General features: G+C 43.1%; 1 protein-coding gene across 3 annotated transcripts in view; it reads left to right on the top strand.

Annotated features, from left to right (window-relative positions):
- EPHA3 (EPH receptor A3) overlaps nucleotides 1-16,924 on the top strand; it is an 861,555-nt gene that overhangs the window by 286,440 nt on the left and 558,191 nt on the right. For all 3 annotated transcript variants that reach the window (XM_086934429.1, XM_086934428.1, XM_086934427.1), the window contains exon 4: nucleotides 13,795-13,950. In XM_086934429.1, the coding sequence (XP_086790555.1) occupies nucleotides 13,795-13,950 (156 nt within the window). The remainder of the gene's footprint in view (nucleotides 1-13,794; nucleotides 13,951-16,924) is intronic.

The following is a 16,924-nucleotide window of genomic DNA, read 5'->3' as shown; positions in this document are numbered from 1 at the left end:
GCTGCTCCCAGTGCCGTAGGCCACCAGGAGTCGTCCCAGGTTGAAGGGTTGGAGCCGAAGATGAGGACCTCTGTCTTGTCTGTGTTCAGCTTCAGTCGGCTGATCTTCATCCAGTCGGCGACGGCCTTTATTCCTTCGTGGAGGTCGGATTTGGTGGTGAGGGGGTCCTTAGTGAGGGAGAGGATCAGTTGAGTGTCGTTGGCGTAGAATATTATGTTGAGGTCGTGCTGTCGGCGACTTGTGCGAGCGAGGCCATGTAGATGTTGAACAGTGTCGGGCTGAGGGATGATCCCTGGGGTATGCCGCAGATGATCTTGGAGGCTTCAATCGGAATGGGGGAGGTGGACACTCTGGTTTCTGCCGAAGACGAAGGAGGTGGTCTATTCGAGGGCCTTGTCTCTGATCCCTGCGTTGTGGAGGCGTGTGCGGTGGCAGACGGTGTCAAAGGCGCCAGAGAGGTCCAGGAGGATGAGGGCCGCGGTCTCACCATTGTCCAGCAGGGTCCTGATGTCGTTGGTGGCGGCGATGAGGGCAGTCTCGGTGGGGAAACAACACTTACAACGCAACTTTTACAACTCACTACCTTTCCAACGAAACTTTGACAATGCAACATCCATTACAATGCATGCCATTACAACGTATACCACTACAACGCATGTCATTACAACGCAGTCATTACAACGCATACCATTACAACGCATACCTACACTATCCAACACTTACCGTACTGTTGCACCCCCTGGAGTTAGAATAGTACTTTTTATCCCTACACTATCCAACACTTACCCTACTGTTGCACCCCTTGGAGTTAGAATAGTAAATTTTACCCCTACACTATCCAATACTTACCATACATGCAATGTAATGGTATGCGTTGTAAATGTAGTATGCGTTGTAGTGGAATGCGTTGTAAAGGCAGTTTCAAAGAATTTGTTGTAATGGCATGCGTTGTAATGGAATGCGTTGTAATGGATGTTGCGGTGTAAAAAATGTGTTGTAAAGGTATGCGTTGTAAAAGTATGCGTTGTAACGACATACATCCGTCTCGGTGCTGTGGTTGCTGAGGAACCCTGACTGGGATGAATCCAGGATGCTGTTTTCTTCGAGGTATCGGGTTAGCTGTCTGTTGACGATCTTCTCGATGACCTTGGCTGGGAACGGAAGCAGAGAGGTGGGCCGGAAGTTCTTGAGGTCTCCCGGGTCCGCCTTGGGTTTTTTGAGTAGGGCTTTGATCTCTGCGTGTTTCCAGTTCTCTGGGAAGGTCGCGGTCTCGAAGAAGAGATTGATGATGTTGCGCAGGTGGGGTGCGATGGAGCTGCTGGCTTTGTTGAAGATGTGGTGCGGGAGTTGGTCTGACGGGGAGCCGGAGTGGATTGTGCTCATGGTCTTGATGGTGTCATCTATGTTCACGTTGGCCCAGGTTGGCAGGGGGTCGTGGGTGATGGGGTGCGGGTGTCTGAAGTGTCGATGTCTGTTGAGGCTGTCTGGGCATTGAAGCTGTCGTGGATGTCAGCGATCTTGCGGTGGAGGAAGGTGGCGAGGGAGTCGCACAGGGCTTGCGGTGGCGGGATGTCATTGGTGTTGGAGCTGGGGTTGGAGAGTTCCTTTACGATGTTGAGGAGCTCCTTGGTGTTGTGTACATTGTTGTCTAGGTGGTCTTTGAAGGAGGTCCTCTTGGCAGACCTGATGAGGTGATGGCGTTTGCGGATGGCATCTTTGTGGGTTGCGAGGCTGTCCGGTGTCTTTTCATTGTGCCGTTTCTTCTCTAATTTCCGGCAGGTTCACTTGGAGGCTAGGAGTTCTGGGGTGACCAAGCTATCTCTCTTGCTGGTGTGTATGTGGGTGGGTTTCTTCAGCGGGCGAGGGTGTTGGTGCAGTCGTTGATCCAGCTTCTGAAGTTGCAGACGGCGTCGTCGATATTGGAGGTGTCGGTGGGTGGGTGGAAAGCGAGGTTTGTGTGTAGTTGGTCTTCCGTGATTTTGCTCCAGCAGCGGCGGGGGATCTGTTGGGTGCGGTGGTGGGTTTCTGGAAGGTGAAGTGGATGCAGCGGTGGTCGGTCCAGAGGAGTTCGATGGTGTGGCTGAAGGAGACGTGGGAGCTTGAGGAGAAGACGGGGTCGAGCGTGTGGCCGGAGGAATGGGTAGGTGTTGTGACGAGCTGCTTCAGTCTGAGGTTGGTGGAGTTGCTGTTGTTGTTGTTTTCAAGGCGAAAGTTCAGGTCTCAGAGGAGGATGTAGTCGGTGGAGGTCAGGGCGTGCATGCTGATGAAGTCGGCGATGGACTCGCTGAATTGGGGTCGGGGTCTGGGGGTTATGTAGATGAGGGTGGTGTTGGGGTCTGTGTGGATCTGGAAGTGCATGTGTTTGGCAGTGCTGAGAGTGTCGTTGGTGTTGGTCGAGGCCCTGAAGCTGTTCTTGTGGACGAAGGCGATTCCTCCTTTAGGACTCAAAATGCCATGGATAAAAAAGGTGGATAGAGATTCTACAGATAAAGTGACTCTTTCAGACTTTGGAGCAACAATTAATTTTAGAATAGTTTTTAATAAGACCACCCACTTACTAAAACCACATGTTGGCCTTTTATGTGCCTAATGAGAAAGCCCAGAAATAAGAAACCTAGAAAACAGAAAGCTTCCATTTTCTCACCTACTACAAAATATGTGTCAAAACCTGAAAAAATGGAGCGCTTTCTCCGTTCCATTTTGGAAATCTAAACTTCAAAGCCACTGAACGACAGTTACTTCGTTCATCACTCTGTGGAAAAATACATTAATTCGCCACCAGCGTGAAGCTTCCCATCAAGTTTGCACATAAATATGGTATATATATATATGCCACAGACACCTCAACCAGTATGAATGGAAAACGCACTGTTTAAAAGGGGGCACCTCAGATCCAATGTAAACATTGGATGAATTGATAATCAGCCACAGCGCTGGGGGCAAAGTCATGGGACCGATTATCATTTCGTCCACTGCTGTTTTTGGCTTGCTGTTCCCCCTATTACGGGCTGCATTTTCGAGGCATTTCAAGTTAAGGGTTGTCTGGCATGCGGCCCTCTTTTTATGTGCGGTCTTCATTTCAGGCAGCACCGCATTTCAGCAGAGAAGGGGCTTCTCCGCCCTTCAGCACCACAAATGACGGACTATACATATATATTTTTTTATGACAACACCGATTGAGCTGAGGGCTTGTCCAAACGCCTTCCAGCGTGGAAATGACGAAGATGTTTTAAAGGCCCAACCAGAGTCTGACCCTGAAATACTTACGTCTTCCTAAAGATTAACTGCTGTGGAGCTAAACCCGCTCTCTCCTACAAAATAATGAGTCGTCACTCATCTAGATAAAAATAAAGAGCGCTAATAATAGTTCTCCAGGATTATACCACTCATGTCATATGCTGTTCTTGCGTCGCTAGAAAAGACAATCACTACTAAAAATAGATTTTCGGCCAGTCAGCATCTTTGTGTGCTCCGTTTTAATTTCCATTGTAATTGCGTCGGTGTCCTTGGGGTCTGCACGTGCATTTCCTGAAGTGTCCCGCCTGACAAGGACGGCAGGGCTGGACTGCCTGCGGGAGTCCGTAACCCAACTGTCAGCACGCGCTGGGACTGCCGGCTCGCGCGCAGCTCCTTTCCACAGCGGACACTGCTGTCGGGACACACCAACCATGAAGGAGGTAACGCATCTTTCCTGTGAAAGGCATCAAAGTGGCTATTCTCAGCACTTCATGAGCCTGTCTGCACTAGACACATCTGCTGTAAATATTATCTGTTAAAACTGGGCCATCTGGCGTTCACACGTGAGTCCTTCAACAACACTGGTGGCCTTGGCTTTGTGCAACCTTCCTTTCATTGACATAAAACTAGTTCTCTTCGCGTCCTCTTAAGCTTGTTCAGGGCGTTGGAGAGCAGTGATCTTGCATTACCACACCAATTTTATTTCAAAATTCTATTTTGGTTTCTTATTACATATAAAAATAAAAAGACGCCAAAGCCTTGTTATAATATTGCTATTATTTGAGCGCTATACATTAAAAAACAACCCTGGCATAAAATAACCTATCTGTGTACAAGTAATGTAGGCCGGTATACCCAGTTGTTTTCTGAAATAAACAGAGGATTGGGATGTCCTTCGCATCACCCAACCCGATCCCTTCTTGTCCCCCTGCTGGGTCATCCCATTTGTGCCTCCGGAGAGGCAACGATTCCGACTATGGGAGGGGTGTTCCCTAGCCCCCTCTACAGTTAACAGTCCCAGCCACAACGATGGGTATGAGAGTTGGGGTGGGGGGGGAGAGAAAGAGAGAGAGAGTGAAAGAGAGAGAGATGTGAGCACATGTTTGAGTGTGACTTACATGTGCGAGTGAGAAACAGAGCACCGAAGACAGAAATTGAGATAGAAGCCAATTAGGCACTGAGATGACTGATATGAGAAGACTATCTTAGACTCAAACAGAAGTGAGGGAAAGAAGGGAATAAGCACGAGACAGAATTGAGGGGTGTTAGAAACACATAGGTAGGCAGGAGAATCCACTAACACAAAGGTAAGGGTAAGATACATCACAGAAACAGAAATAAAGGCAGGATGAGGCTGAAGCATCACAATAGGAGAGTGAGGGAAAGGCCTGAAAAAGAGAGGAAAAAAAGTGAAAGAATGCCCGCACATATTGAGGTGAAAGAGACCTCAGTCACATAGATAAAATAGTTTTTTATGAGATACACAAAGGAATTTGAGAGCAAGGCCTTAGGGTCCCAGAAGTGAGAGAGAGCGAGAGAGAACTCTGGGACATAGAAGCGTGAGAGACCTGAAACAGAAAGTAGAAAGAGTTAGAAATGGCAAAAAAGAACATTGAGAGATAGACCCATGGACATAGAAGCAGGAAAGACAAACATGCAAATTGGAGGCAGAGCTGCTCTAGAAACAGAGGGATGAGTGAGAAACACCCCACAGAAGCAAACATCAAACAGGAAATAGCGCCCAGAGAGAGATCGCAGAGGTACTAAGATCAAAGAGAAAAAGAGAGAGAGAGGCCGTAAAGGCAGGGTGGTATAGAAGAGAGGGAACATATATGCTAATGTGTAAGGCTAGTGGGAAACCTCAAAAATAGAAGTGAGATCCGAAAGACAAAAATATAACATAGTCATGAAAGTCATAGGATGAGGGGGATGCTTGAAGGGCATAGCTGAAAGAAAGGGGCCCCACAGAGAACACAGAAACGTACTGACAAGCTAATAGGCTGGCATTGCTACAGAGCTACTGGCTTTGACAGTGGTTGTTTCTTTAGGATGATTTTTGGTAAAGTAATGTGTGCATTTATTAAGATGCATGAGGGCATATCAGGGCTGAGAACTTTGAATATTTTTTTTAACTATTTTAAAAACGATTACAAAAACTCTCCCTATGCATTCTTACTTGCATGCATTCATATACAAGAGGAGCCCACTCTGAATGGATTTAAAGTCGATTTAACTAGTTCGACGCTACTGACGGAACCGTTCCGTCACGCCCCTCGGGTGGGCTGTGCTCATGACAGAATGGTTCCGTCATGGCCCGGCCGCCGGGTCTGCGCGGCGCTGATTTCGCGCCTTCGCGGCGGGTTTCCTTAAGCGGGCGGGGCCGTGACGGAACCATTCCGTCACAAGCACAGCTCACCCGCGAGCCGTGACGGAACGGTTCTGTCACCAGCGCAGGTGAGCCGCGCGCCCGCCCACGACCGTTCCGCCGCAGCGAAGGAGTTAAAGATTGCCCCTTGTCTGTGCAGATGCTTACTGATCCAATAAACAGGGGGCGGGGGAGGGGAGGGTAAATGGTTTTAAAATCCATTTAAGGATCAGTACCCCTTCTAATGCCCACCTGTAATGTGGTGGACTCAAACCACCAGTGAGAGTTCGGTAGAAGTGTCTGAGGGAGCTGACGGGCCACCACAATATTAAATAAACGTAAACTAAGATAATAAGTAAAAAGGGCAGATTAGCCTACTAATGCTGTATACTTTTTAACCTCCTATGCACGCTATGCAAGGCAAAATACCGTCACTTACAATGAGGGGAATCAATGGGGGAAGCAAACTGACCAGTTGTTCCTTGCTGTGATGGGGTGGGTGGAATCAAAAGATGAATGGTACAACAACAGGTCAGTAGCTTATTGAAAGCCATTATACGTATGTATGCATGTTATGTACTTATTTTTAAGTATCGCTTGGTAAGTAAAACGTTTAGGCAGTGTCAGACCTTAGCCCCTTCCATGCTCATGACGAGCTCAGCTCGTCATGCAACACAGTGCTCGTGTGCTCATGACGAGCTGAGCTCGTCATGACGACACCCGTTTTAATTGTGGTCCAGCACAGGAGGGGAAACTTGCAAGCAGCGTTTTAAAAAAATTATGAAAGGAAGACAGCCCAGAGAAGGGCGAACGTAAAGCGTTGGGAAAGAGCAAGAAGCAGCATAAAGATCATGGGAGACGCATGCACCAGGGAACACAAAGAATCTTATCACAAAGGTAAAGACACTCTACATAAAAACAGAAACACACTCACAAAAGTATTCTCCCCAACACAGACGTTCCAAAACAATAAAATGCCAATGTCCGAAAACACATACAAATAGGGACAGTCATGTGTGTGAATAATGTGTGCTAATTTGCATGTCCTTCCCAATAACAAACATGAAGTTTCCTCCACAAAACACACCCCAAAAATGGTAACATGTACACAGACATTTAAGAAGCTTTGTACCTCTATTGGGTTTAACACACAGAGCCAAACACATAAATAAAAACACAGATACATACACGTGCACTCAAACACGAATTTTAATACAGATAGGCAAGCGAAATTCAAGGAATTACCGGTGATAAAATAATGTATTCTTGCAGGGACATTCCAGGTGAAAAATCCTCTAAAATCGTGCCATCTCAGCAAACACAATGTGTTATCTCTAAGCAAGCATCAGAGAAAGCTCCCTCGTGACCTATATTTCTTTTATAATTTATCTCTAAGTAAGGAAATCTTCTATATGAGAGTCCTGTGCATAAAAAAGGTGCACGATTTAAGTGTTGAGTAAATATTTGACGTTAGGACGTGTCTCAGACAAGTTATTATAGGGCTATGTGATGATATAAACTCCCACCCACTTGTATCAATACCCATTTAGATGCAAGATAAAAAGCGGAAAAATGAAAAAAACAAAATTGATCAATGTTTTGTTTCGCAGACAAATATAAAACATAGAGTGCTGATAATGCTTAAAATGGTCTACATTTTCTGAGCCTGACAATATCAAACATGCGTGGGTTTACATAGGGCTTGTGGTCTGTTGCGTTATAGTGTAATTTACGCACATATGAGTAAAGAATGGCAGAAAACCTAGCTATGTTGAATCCTAAAGAACCTATCATTGGGGAAGTATATCTTTTCTCCCAAGACACAGGCCTATAGATCATTCAGATAAAGTACATTACTGTGGGATGAAGGTGCATTGTGTCTTTGTTTTAGTACTTTATGTGGGATGTTCATCCCTGCTGTCTGCTTGCTTGAATAGGATTTCTGATTGTACAGCACTCTGAAACTTGGTTGAGCGGACTCTGCACTGCTTAAGACCATAGAAAAATTAGGGGTGGGTGAAGAATTCCTTTCCACCGGTGGAGTTTGTGGAGTTTTGCCCACTCCGCACGCAGTTACCAAAAACTGAGGAAAGCGCCAAAGAGTTTTTTCTCTCGTGCAGCTCACCAACGTTAAGTTGGCGAGAACAGAAATTGCACGCTAGACTACCTCACGGTGAGATTTCTGAACGTGGCCGGTCGCGGCAGGTCACTACCACTCACGTTGAGAAAGCTGCAGCTCGCGTGGGGGAAGCTGTCGCTCGAGTAAAACATCTATTTGAGCCTATAAAAGAAACAGTGCCCTCTGGCACTCCCCAGGATGTCATTAATGCTAATTTTCCAGTATGGAAGAAAACTCTTGGCGCTAAAAATCAGTGCAAACAGCACGACTTACCAGACTCCGCCGCTTGTGGAACTCTGCATAGTGCTGCAACAATTTTTCAGCACTTTGCGGAGCTCCTCTCAGCACAACTGTACAAACAATGCACATGCCGAATAACAATACAGGAGTAAGTAAATACAAAGTCAAAAAGCAACTTATTTGTCAACCGCTAATGGCAGAACACAGATTTGCGGAGTTTGAGCACTGTTTTACACCTAGTGTCATGAAGGTAGAGACACTGCACTTTTAGCACTAGGTCTCAGTGCTTCACAGGCACTGGAAAAGGAAAAGAAAGATTTTTTTTACAAGACTAGACTGTAAGATTATAACATAGTCTAGCCATATAGAATGTGTGCATGTTTGTGTGCATGTTGGGGTGTACTGCTTTAGACCTATGTTAAATTGTGAGCAAAGGGTTATGTTGATGTTGATGAGAAAATGGATTAATAACAGAACCTTTCACAAAGTTTTAAAAAGAGAACTCTGTTTCAACAGAAAAAATGTACTTTTCCCAATCAAAAAATAGGCACTTCCATTTCATATACAATATGCAAATGGAGCAGCTGTAATTTGATCCCATCCAAAGATATTGTAGGAGTGCATCATAATCATGCGAAGTCAGCACTCACATATATTCTGTGTGATTAATATTACTCTTATAAACTGTCTGCATAGAAATGTGACTAATAAAGGTATTTTATAAATGTACATAATAATATTTTAGTCGAAGTTAACGTTTAGATGTGTCTCATTGTTGCACTGGTGCAATAAAGTGTAAGTGCAGGCTAATATTTAAGCATTTATACTTGTAACAAGAATTTATATTCATGTTGATGTATATAAAATTATATTTTTGTAACCTTTGCATTCTGTTCATGCACTAAGAAGTTGCAATTGCTATATGTGTAGGAATGCACACATATTTGTAACCCTGTGCAGTATTAAGTTGACGTAAATTTTTGTGCCTCAAGAACCTCTGCTTCTTCTTCTGCTTTGAGTGGCTTCATGCTACTTGATCCTTGGTTGGAGTTTCTTCTAATGAAGACTCTGATAGCTGACACCTTTCAAAATTGTATTTGTATTCAACGTTTCTTGGTCTAGGGTTGCCCCTTTTAAGGCAGTGTAGCTTGTACATGTTTATTTTTGAGAATCACTAGATGCAATTTAATATCCGATTCATTTTCCTGATTCATTGCATCATCATTATTGACCAAAATGTCTGCTTTTTGTTATATGGGTGTAGTAACGTGGTATCCTCAGGGTCATGGAAAATGAGGCTGGAATAGTACATGCATGACCCAAATGAATATACTGTCACAAATAGATGACCTTGAAAACACAAGCAGTACTGGTTACTCCTAAATCCAAATTACGTAGTGTAGGTGAGCGCAGCACGCCTGGGCTAGGGCTGTCCGATGGTGAGGACACTGGTGGGGTTGAAAGGAGTAGTGCTTCATCTTTACCTGTATCTTGTTGTCTTCTTTTCTGTGAGTATTTTTTTCTTTCATGTGACATAATTGTTGTTCAAAGTAAAACTCCCCTGTTCCTTGCTTAGAGTACTTCCTTTCTTGTCGATACCTCATTCTGTGGTTTGCGGTGGCAGAAAATGTAGGCTCTGTAGTTGTTTCCATCTTCAGGTCCTACTATGTTAGCCAATTCCCTGAGATCCGCTTGTATCATGCAGGGCAGGTTCATCACCAACTCCTCGCCAAATAAATGTAGTAACGAGGTCCATGCAGGTAGGATATAGTTAAAGATGTTTTATTGTAGTAAGTTACAAGTTCTGTAGAGCAGCCCCACCAGGAGCAGCCCCTTCTCAACTGTCACTTCACCTTACAGGCTCCCAACATTCCAAAGCACATCATCACTCCAACACTCCATGCAGCACACAGCACAAACACACTGGGTGGAGAAGTGTGGCTCACTGGTTAGAGGAGGCATACCCTGAAGCAGAGGTCAGACCCGGGACCAGGGTTCAATTCCCGACGCGGCAGGGTCTTGAGCCCAATTGTCCACAGACTCGATAATTCTCGCTTCGGTGCCCACTCTAATCACGGGTTCACACTCTGCAACTCTGGGCATTAGCTTGCTTAATCTCCACAATGCCCCCCCCGCGGTGGGATGCCTGGCTTTCACCTTGGGGATGCCCAGTACGGGTTATCTCACAGGGAAAAGCCAGGACGGGATCCCAAGGCAAGCGCCGAGATGCCCTAGGGTAAGTCGAGCGCTACATACATACATACACTGGCTGAGCAGGAGGTGTATATGGCATACCATTAACAAAGGCAGGATACTGCAATAGGGTAACTCTCTTAAGGAGATTTGGACCCATTTAGTTTGTTCTGTATTTCTATATGCTATTGATGAGGTTGATTTTTATCAATCTGTTTCTAAATTTATAATGAAATTTTACTAATCTCAGATTCAGTTGTCGAGTGGATTGTTGTGTGACTGTATTGGTTGCACTGTACTGAAATGTAATTGTGATTGTTTCCTGCCTCTTACCTCTCAAGCAGCTAAAATAACCATCTGGTTGAGTAGAAATGTTTAAGTGGGCCGCAGCTCTCTCACAAACAACTTGTGCTATATGGAGTCATTTAAAATAATAACATAGTCCTGTGCCTTAATCTAATTATTATAGTTTTAGTTCATTTTGCTTTCACTGCTAAAGTGAAAAACACCTGTCCTCTATTCTAAAGTGTGTTAGGACTTTTATTTTTGTGTTCATATTCGAACATTTACTTGTTAACATAAGTTCTCTGAAAACACCTTGTTTAAAATAGGTGCCACCCAATCAACACTTTCTGAACACCATGATACAGACTGCAAATGCAAGCTGACACCCTTTCACAGCCCCAGGTGCTGTAAATATGCAAATGCATTATAAATATATAGGAACGTGTTTCTTATAACCTCCTCTTCAGCTTTTATTTGTAGATGGCCCTGTTTTTTGCAGTATTAAAATACATTCGTAAATGGCGTAAACGTTAGATACAAAATGGGAATTTGATACAAAGAAATGCAATAGGCAAATTGAGGTAGTGGTACAGGACCTTCGGTCAAGAGGCTGGGTAGGAAACGATGTAGGCAGCAATATTGTGCTCTACCGCATGGAGATGGAAACTAGACCGAGGCAAAATGGCCTTTACTGTAACATAATTTTGCGTAATTTTTTTAATTTTCCATTCCCCTTGTTATGCTAACGGCCACATGCATCAATCTAGGATTTTGCATTTCCTACATAGCGAAAATTAAGGAATCGCTATTTAGGAATTGCAAAATCCTATGCATCAAGAAATCCTAATTTTTTTTAGGATTTCTTAAATGTCGGAATTTGCGATTTCTTAATTGCGAATCGCAATTAAGGAATGGCATTACATTGATTCCTATGGGCCTAGAGGCCCATAGGAATCAATGCTGTTTTGCATTTCTTTTTTTAGGAAATCGCAATTTGTTGATGCATTGAAAGGGTGCAGAGGGGGGTCCAAAGGACCCCCCCTGCACCCCTGAAATGTATTTTAAAGTGCATGTTTCACACACACATGTCCTAAGGACATGTGTGTCTGTAACATGACACTTTTCAAAATGCATTTTTGTGCTTTTTTAAACAATTTCGCAAATTAACACGAGGGTCACCCTCGTGTTAATTTGCACTTCCTATTTCAAAATTCACATTTTTAAAAAAATGGATGCATTGCATTTAAGGAATCGCACAAATGCGATTCCTTAAATGCATTCGCATTTTTAGGAAATGCAAAGAAAAAACGAATTTTGAAAAATTGTTTCATGCATCCCAAAAACGTATTTAGGAAGCGCAAACGGCCGAATTTACAGATTCGCACCGTTTGCACTTCCTAAATAGGTTGATGCATGTGGGGGAAAATTCTTAAAATTACTCCATTGTGACATGTAATTATGTGCCATTCACAGCAAAATGTAGTGCAAATCGCACAGGACCAACACAAATAAACACACAGAAAAGCCCGCAGTTTTTAGTGCATGCATTTTTTATGCTTTTATAAGCGCGAGATGCACCCTGATGTCCTAAAGTGACACAAGGATCCATTTCACGCTTAAATATATCGCCAAATGATGGTTTTCGATTCTCAGTAATTCTGCATATATTTGTGTACATTTTCAAGAACTTCACTAATTACGCAAAAGCTAATTTCACGAACGTCATACCCTGCTAAGAACATAGCACATGCTCAGTAAAAAGTACTCCGAGGTTCAACAGCAGATAACAGACTGAAAGCAAGGATGCACCTATGCAAATGGTCATAAACTTTTTAACAACAGCAATTGAAATGACAGGTGAAATCAGAAAAATAGAATGTGACTAAAGAGCCTCAAATCCAGGAATCCACTCAGGTTACAAAGGAGCCCATGTAAAATCCGGGGGCCTTATTTATGAAGGCCTTGCGTCAGTTTTGCGCCGCCGGTGCGTCACTTTTTGTGACGCACCAGCGGTGTAAAAAAATGCACCTCGTTGCGCCATATTTAAAAAGTGACGCATCTAGGTAGATGCGTCACTTTTTAAACCCCTGCGCCACATTATACCTGCGTCAGGTATAATGTATGCAGAGGGGGCGTTCCCCCGCAAAAAGCCTCGTAATAGTAACGCAGTGAAATCTATGAGATTTCACTGCGTCACTTTTAGGACGCTGTTGCGTCAAAATCTTGCGCCTGCCTCACAGCAGGCGTAAGACTGACGCAAGCCCTTTCACATAGGGTTTTCCCCATGTGAAAGGACGCATTGCTGGAGTTGCGTCACTTTTGTGACACACTCCAGCAATGCGTCACTTTTGCGCTTACAGATACGTCAGAAATACTGATGTATCTGTAACTCCTTGCGACATGATGCGTCATACATTAAATATGACGCATCAGGAATGTCGTAAGGAGTGTGCAGTGAAAAGTGACGCATCGCTGTTTTCACGCAGCGATGCGTCACTTTTCAAAAATGAGGCCCCAGGAATATATCTGTTCTGAAGAGTTTAGTAGCAGCCTCTTGCGATTGTCATTGAAACTAGGCCTGGGCGAAAATAAAATTACACCACTACAACTCACATACACCCAATAATTTTGCATTACGTTTGTTATGTAAAAGTTGGTGAAATGTTGCCATTATGCCACTTTACATAATTTTGCACAATTTGTGGTAAAAATGTACTGAAAATGTGCAATTCACAATAAAAATTGGCCACAAATGCATGGGAACAACAGAATGCAAGCTGCTGTTTGTGGCACTTTTGTCTAAATGCATCCTTGTGCAAAAAAATGACACAAGTGCAAATAGTTTTTCTAAACATAGTGTGAAATGACAGATTTGCATTTCACATAGTTATGCATAATTTCATGTGATTTTGTTGTAATTCTCATAATTATGCCAGAGCAAATTATGCAAATTTTGAACACTTCCAATTTAAACTGTTTTATGCAGTCTGGTAAGTACAAAATTATAGTTTTAATGCCTCATGTAGGATTGTGCAAGCAAAGTGTCAGGCAATGCGTGAAGGCAAGACAGTAATAATTTGGTATGAAATCTCTTGCCAAATTGTTAGATGCAGGTTTATAGTAGACTTGAAAGGGAGATTAATGTTTTAGGGAAAACAAAGGATTATAAAAGTCCTTCGCAGAACTGAACACTGGAAATACAATTCCTATCTCTGTCACAAATGCCAAATTCATGATTCACACAATTTTTATAATTTCTGCTGAATTACAATATTTTCTCTATAGTTTTATGCATACATATCAATGTAAAGCATATCTATTTTCATTGTACAACACCTACTAATTTGTTTTGCAGCCTGCAAACCCGGATTCTACAAAGCATTTTCTGGCAACATGAAGTGTGCCAAGTGCCCACCTCACAGCTCAACATATGAAGAAGGATCAGTAAACTGTATCTGTGAGAGGAATTACTTCCGGGCAGAGAAAGATCCTCCCTCCATGGCTTGTACTAGTAAGTAATGTGAAACGTTGAAACCACATTTGGTTCTTATTGCATCACTTACTTCATGTTAATGTTAAAATCAATTGTCCATCCCTGTCTCAGATCAGAAGTCCCAGGGGCCACAGCACAATAAAAGGTATGACTGCAGGTGTTCAATTTTGAAGATAATGCTGGAAAGTTGGTCATACAAAGCTTCGCTGACCATCCTGGGTAGTGTGGCAAGCCTCTTCCCTGACTCAGGGCAGGTGGTGAGCGATTTCAGTAAGAAATAGTACAACCCAATTACCTCTCTCTCTCTCTCTCTCTCTCTCTCTCTCTCTCTCTTTTACTCGCTGGCTCACACACACGCACTAGATTTAGTTGTCCCTTTAGAAGTCTTACTGTACACCAATGAGCACTTTAGAGTTCCAGTACTGTGAGTGGTTTAGGTCAATCATTTATCATAAGAAGCAGACATTGGCCAAGGTTATCTTACAGTAGTTCAGTACCATGGATATGGTACTGAAGTTAAGTCGCATGCATGTCCACAAAGACACCTGGAGCGTTTGCTTGTTCAAAACTACAGAAAGCAAAATATGATAGCACCTAGAGTAATTATAATTTACCCTCTTCAGAATTCTAAACTCCATATTAGTTCTATTCCGAAAATAAACCATGGCAAATTAAAGTAAAAGGTCCTGATGAAATTCCATGTATCAAGTCCTGTTTTTTTTTGTGCTGGTACCAGGAAGGCTAAATGCAGTCAAAATAGTGTAGTCTATACATGGCGTAAGTGCTACCTGTTACCTTTTGTTTGGTGTGGGGATCATGTAAGGCTGCCAGGACTGATTTGTAGTTTATACCAGTGAGAGTGGAAAAATGCTACTGTCTCAACATCCTGGAGCCCAAGATGGCTCTCAATATGGGTTGGTGACTACAAATTTGATATATTTAGAAACATTGCATATGGTCAGACCTATCCAATGGATTTTAATATATGGAGCTTTGACTGTCTTCATGTTAGATTTAGGAATCTTCTGAAACATAAGGATCACTAATGCTCCTGTGCAGCATGTGATAACAAAAAAGTGTTTAAGAGCCTATGGGGAGTACAACTTGGTTATAGAAGGGGTAGGACCACCCCCCTGAGGCACTGGAGCCTGCTACCTCCCACCCTCAGTGCCTTGAGACCCTCACGGGTGAGTAGTCATACTTAATAAACGCCTGATTGGTTGATTGATTGAGGACTGTCAATCTCCTTAGAAAAACATGCAAATTCAGAGCATATGGACTATAGGTCACAAATCGAGTGCAGAGCCCTGTCATTCAAGCTAAGTACCCAAGGATATGAGAGTGACTATTTGCTTTACCTCTGTACCACCTTGCAATGACCAATCACAGCGCATGTCCATCTCAAGATACTCTTTTATCACCTATACCGAAGGATAGAGGAATGGTCCAAACTTAATGCCACACCAGATGGAGACTATGAATACATTTTAAATGAAACATTCATTGGTGGCTCATGAGTGCGTGCTCACAGGAAGTATCCCTCCTCTAATACCAGCTCACCTGCACTTTATCATCAAGCAGAAAGTCTCCTCCATCTTGGTTGAGATGATCAATGGAGGGCTGTAGCATGTTCTGGCTTTCCCAGATCACCATTCAGTTTTTTAGAGGATCTCTCACAGATCATCTGGCTGATGGGCTCGTCAATTAGGGCTAGACCTGGGCTCTAGTCAGAAGACAACTACTTCTAAGGAGTCCTTCCTACAGTAATAATGCAGATTTCACATGCTTTTTCTGCACCATTATTCATGGCATAGCTCAGTGTAAGTATTGTAGATTCTGTGTCAGCAGGAAAGGGCACGGAAGACAGCAGTGTCTGGGGTGAGAACGATCATGTTCCAGTGACGGAATGTACCCACCCACCATTACTTGCACACATGGTTCTAAGGGACAAAAACAAGCACAACACATATTTTCCCTACACATTTATTCTGGAGTGAAAGTTGGTCCCTGGTATGCTCAAACTTATGGGAACATTCACATGTTTTAGGGAGAACTGTATCCCAATTTTAGCTCATTTACTGTATTTTACAAGGGGGTCAATTGACACCATCTTTGACCTTCCAAAATGCTGTACCTTCAAAAACAACAACTTACTACCACCAACAAGTAGCCTAGCAGTATATATCTATATATCTATACACACACACACACACATACATATATATCTCAAACTAAATGTCCACCAGGTACATGCCGAACTCACAGCCGAGTGTTTCCAATCGTGTGGGTGGACTCACGTAAATTTAAACAATGTGTTTCACCTGAACACACCTGGAGCACTTACGGGCAGTTAAATCCACAATTACATCATGTTAAGTGTTAGTTTTAAGTGTATTTTCGAAATTTGGAATATCTGTAAAAGAGTTGCAATAATATCTATACATTATGTTATGTACACTACACATGATGGAAGTTATTCACTGTTGCAAATGGTTTCTACCCATCTAGTACATTAAGATTTTTGGGGTTTTGATCACCCGGTTTTGGACCTCTGTGGTGGGTGAGTCTAACAACAGTCTCCCTCCCATTGATTTCATGGTAAATTGAACTGTGTATGTTTATCACTTGTGTCTGCCTTTTAAGATAAGGCCACTATGACACACAGCTAGGGAAAAGGTCACTGGGCTGGTTACATGTGAACATATGTGCACATGTGAGTGCGCCCAGGTGCAGACTGCATGTGAGAGACTACAGTTGTGTGCAGTCTGGTAGCTGCAAATCGGTAGCCTGTTTTAGCAGTTTTAAACTGCACATTTGACCTGTCAAAATACCACATTTTGACAGACCTAAACTTTCCTTTTAAACATTAATAAATCATCCATATGTAGACCATATTGCCCATGAAAGCAAGGTGCAGATATTTAAAAGTAGGATCTGTAGAAACCTATAATAAAATGTTGTTGCAGTGAAATATTTCCCAAAATGATTCTCG

This window comes from Lissotriton vulgaris, chromosome 8, assembly GCF_964263255.1.
Source record: "Lissotriton vulgaris chromosome 8, aLisVul1.2, whole genome shotgun sequence".
Classification (NCBI taxonomy): Eukaryota; Metazoa; Chordata; class Amphibia; order Caudata; family Salamandridae; genus Lissotriton; species Lissotriton vulgaris.
Note: the sequence above shows the minus strand (reverse complement) of the source record. Positions and strands in the feature narration are given on the sequence as shown.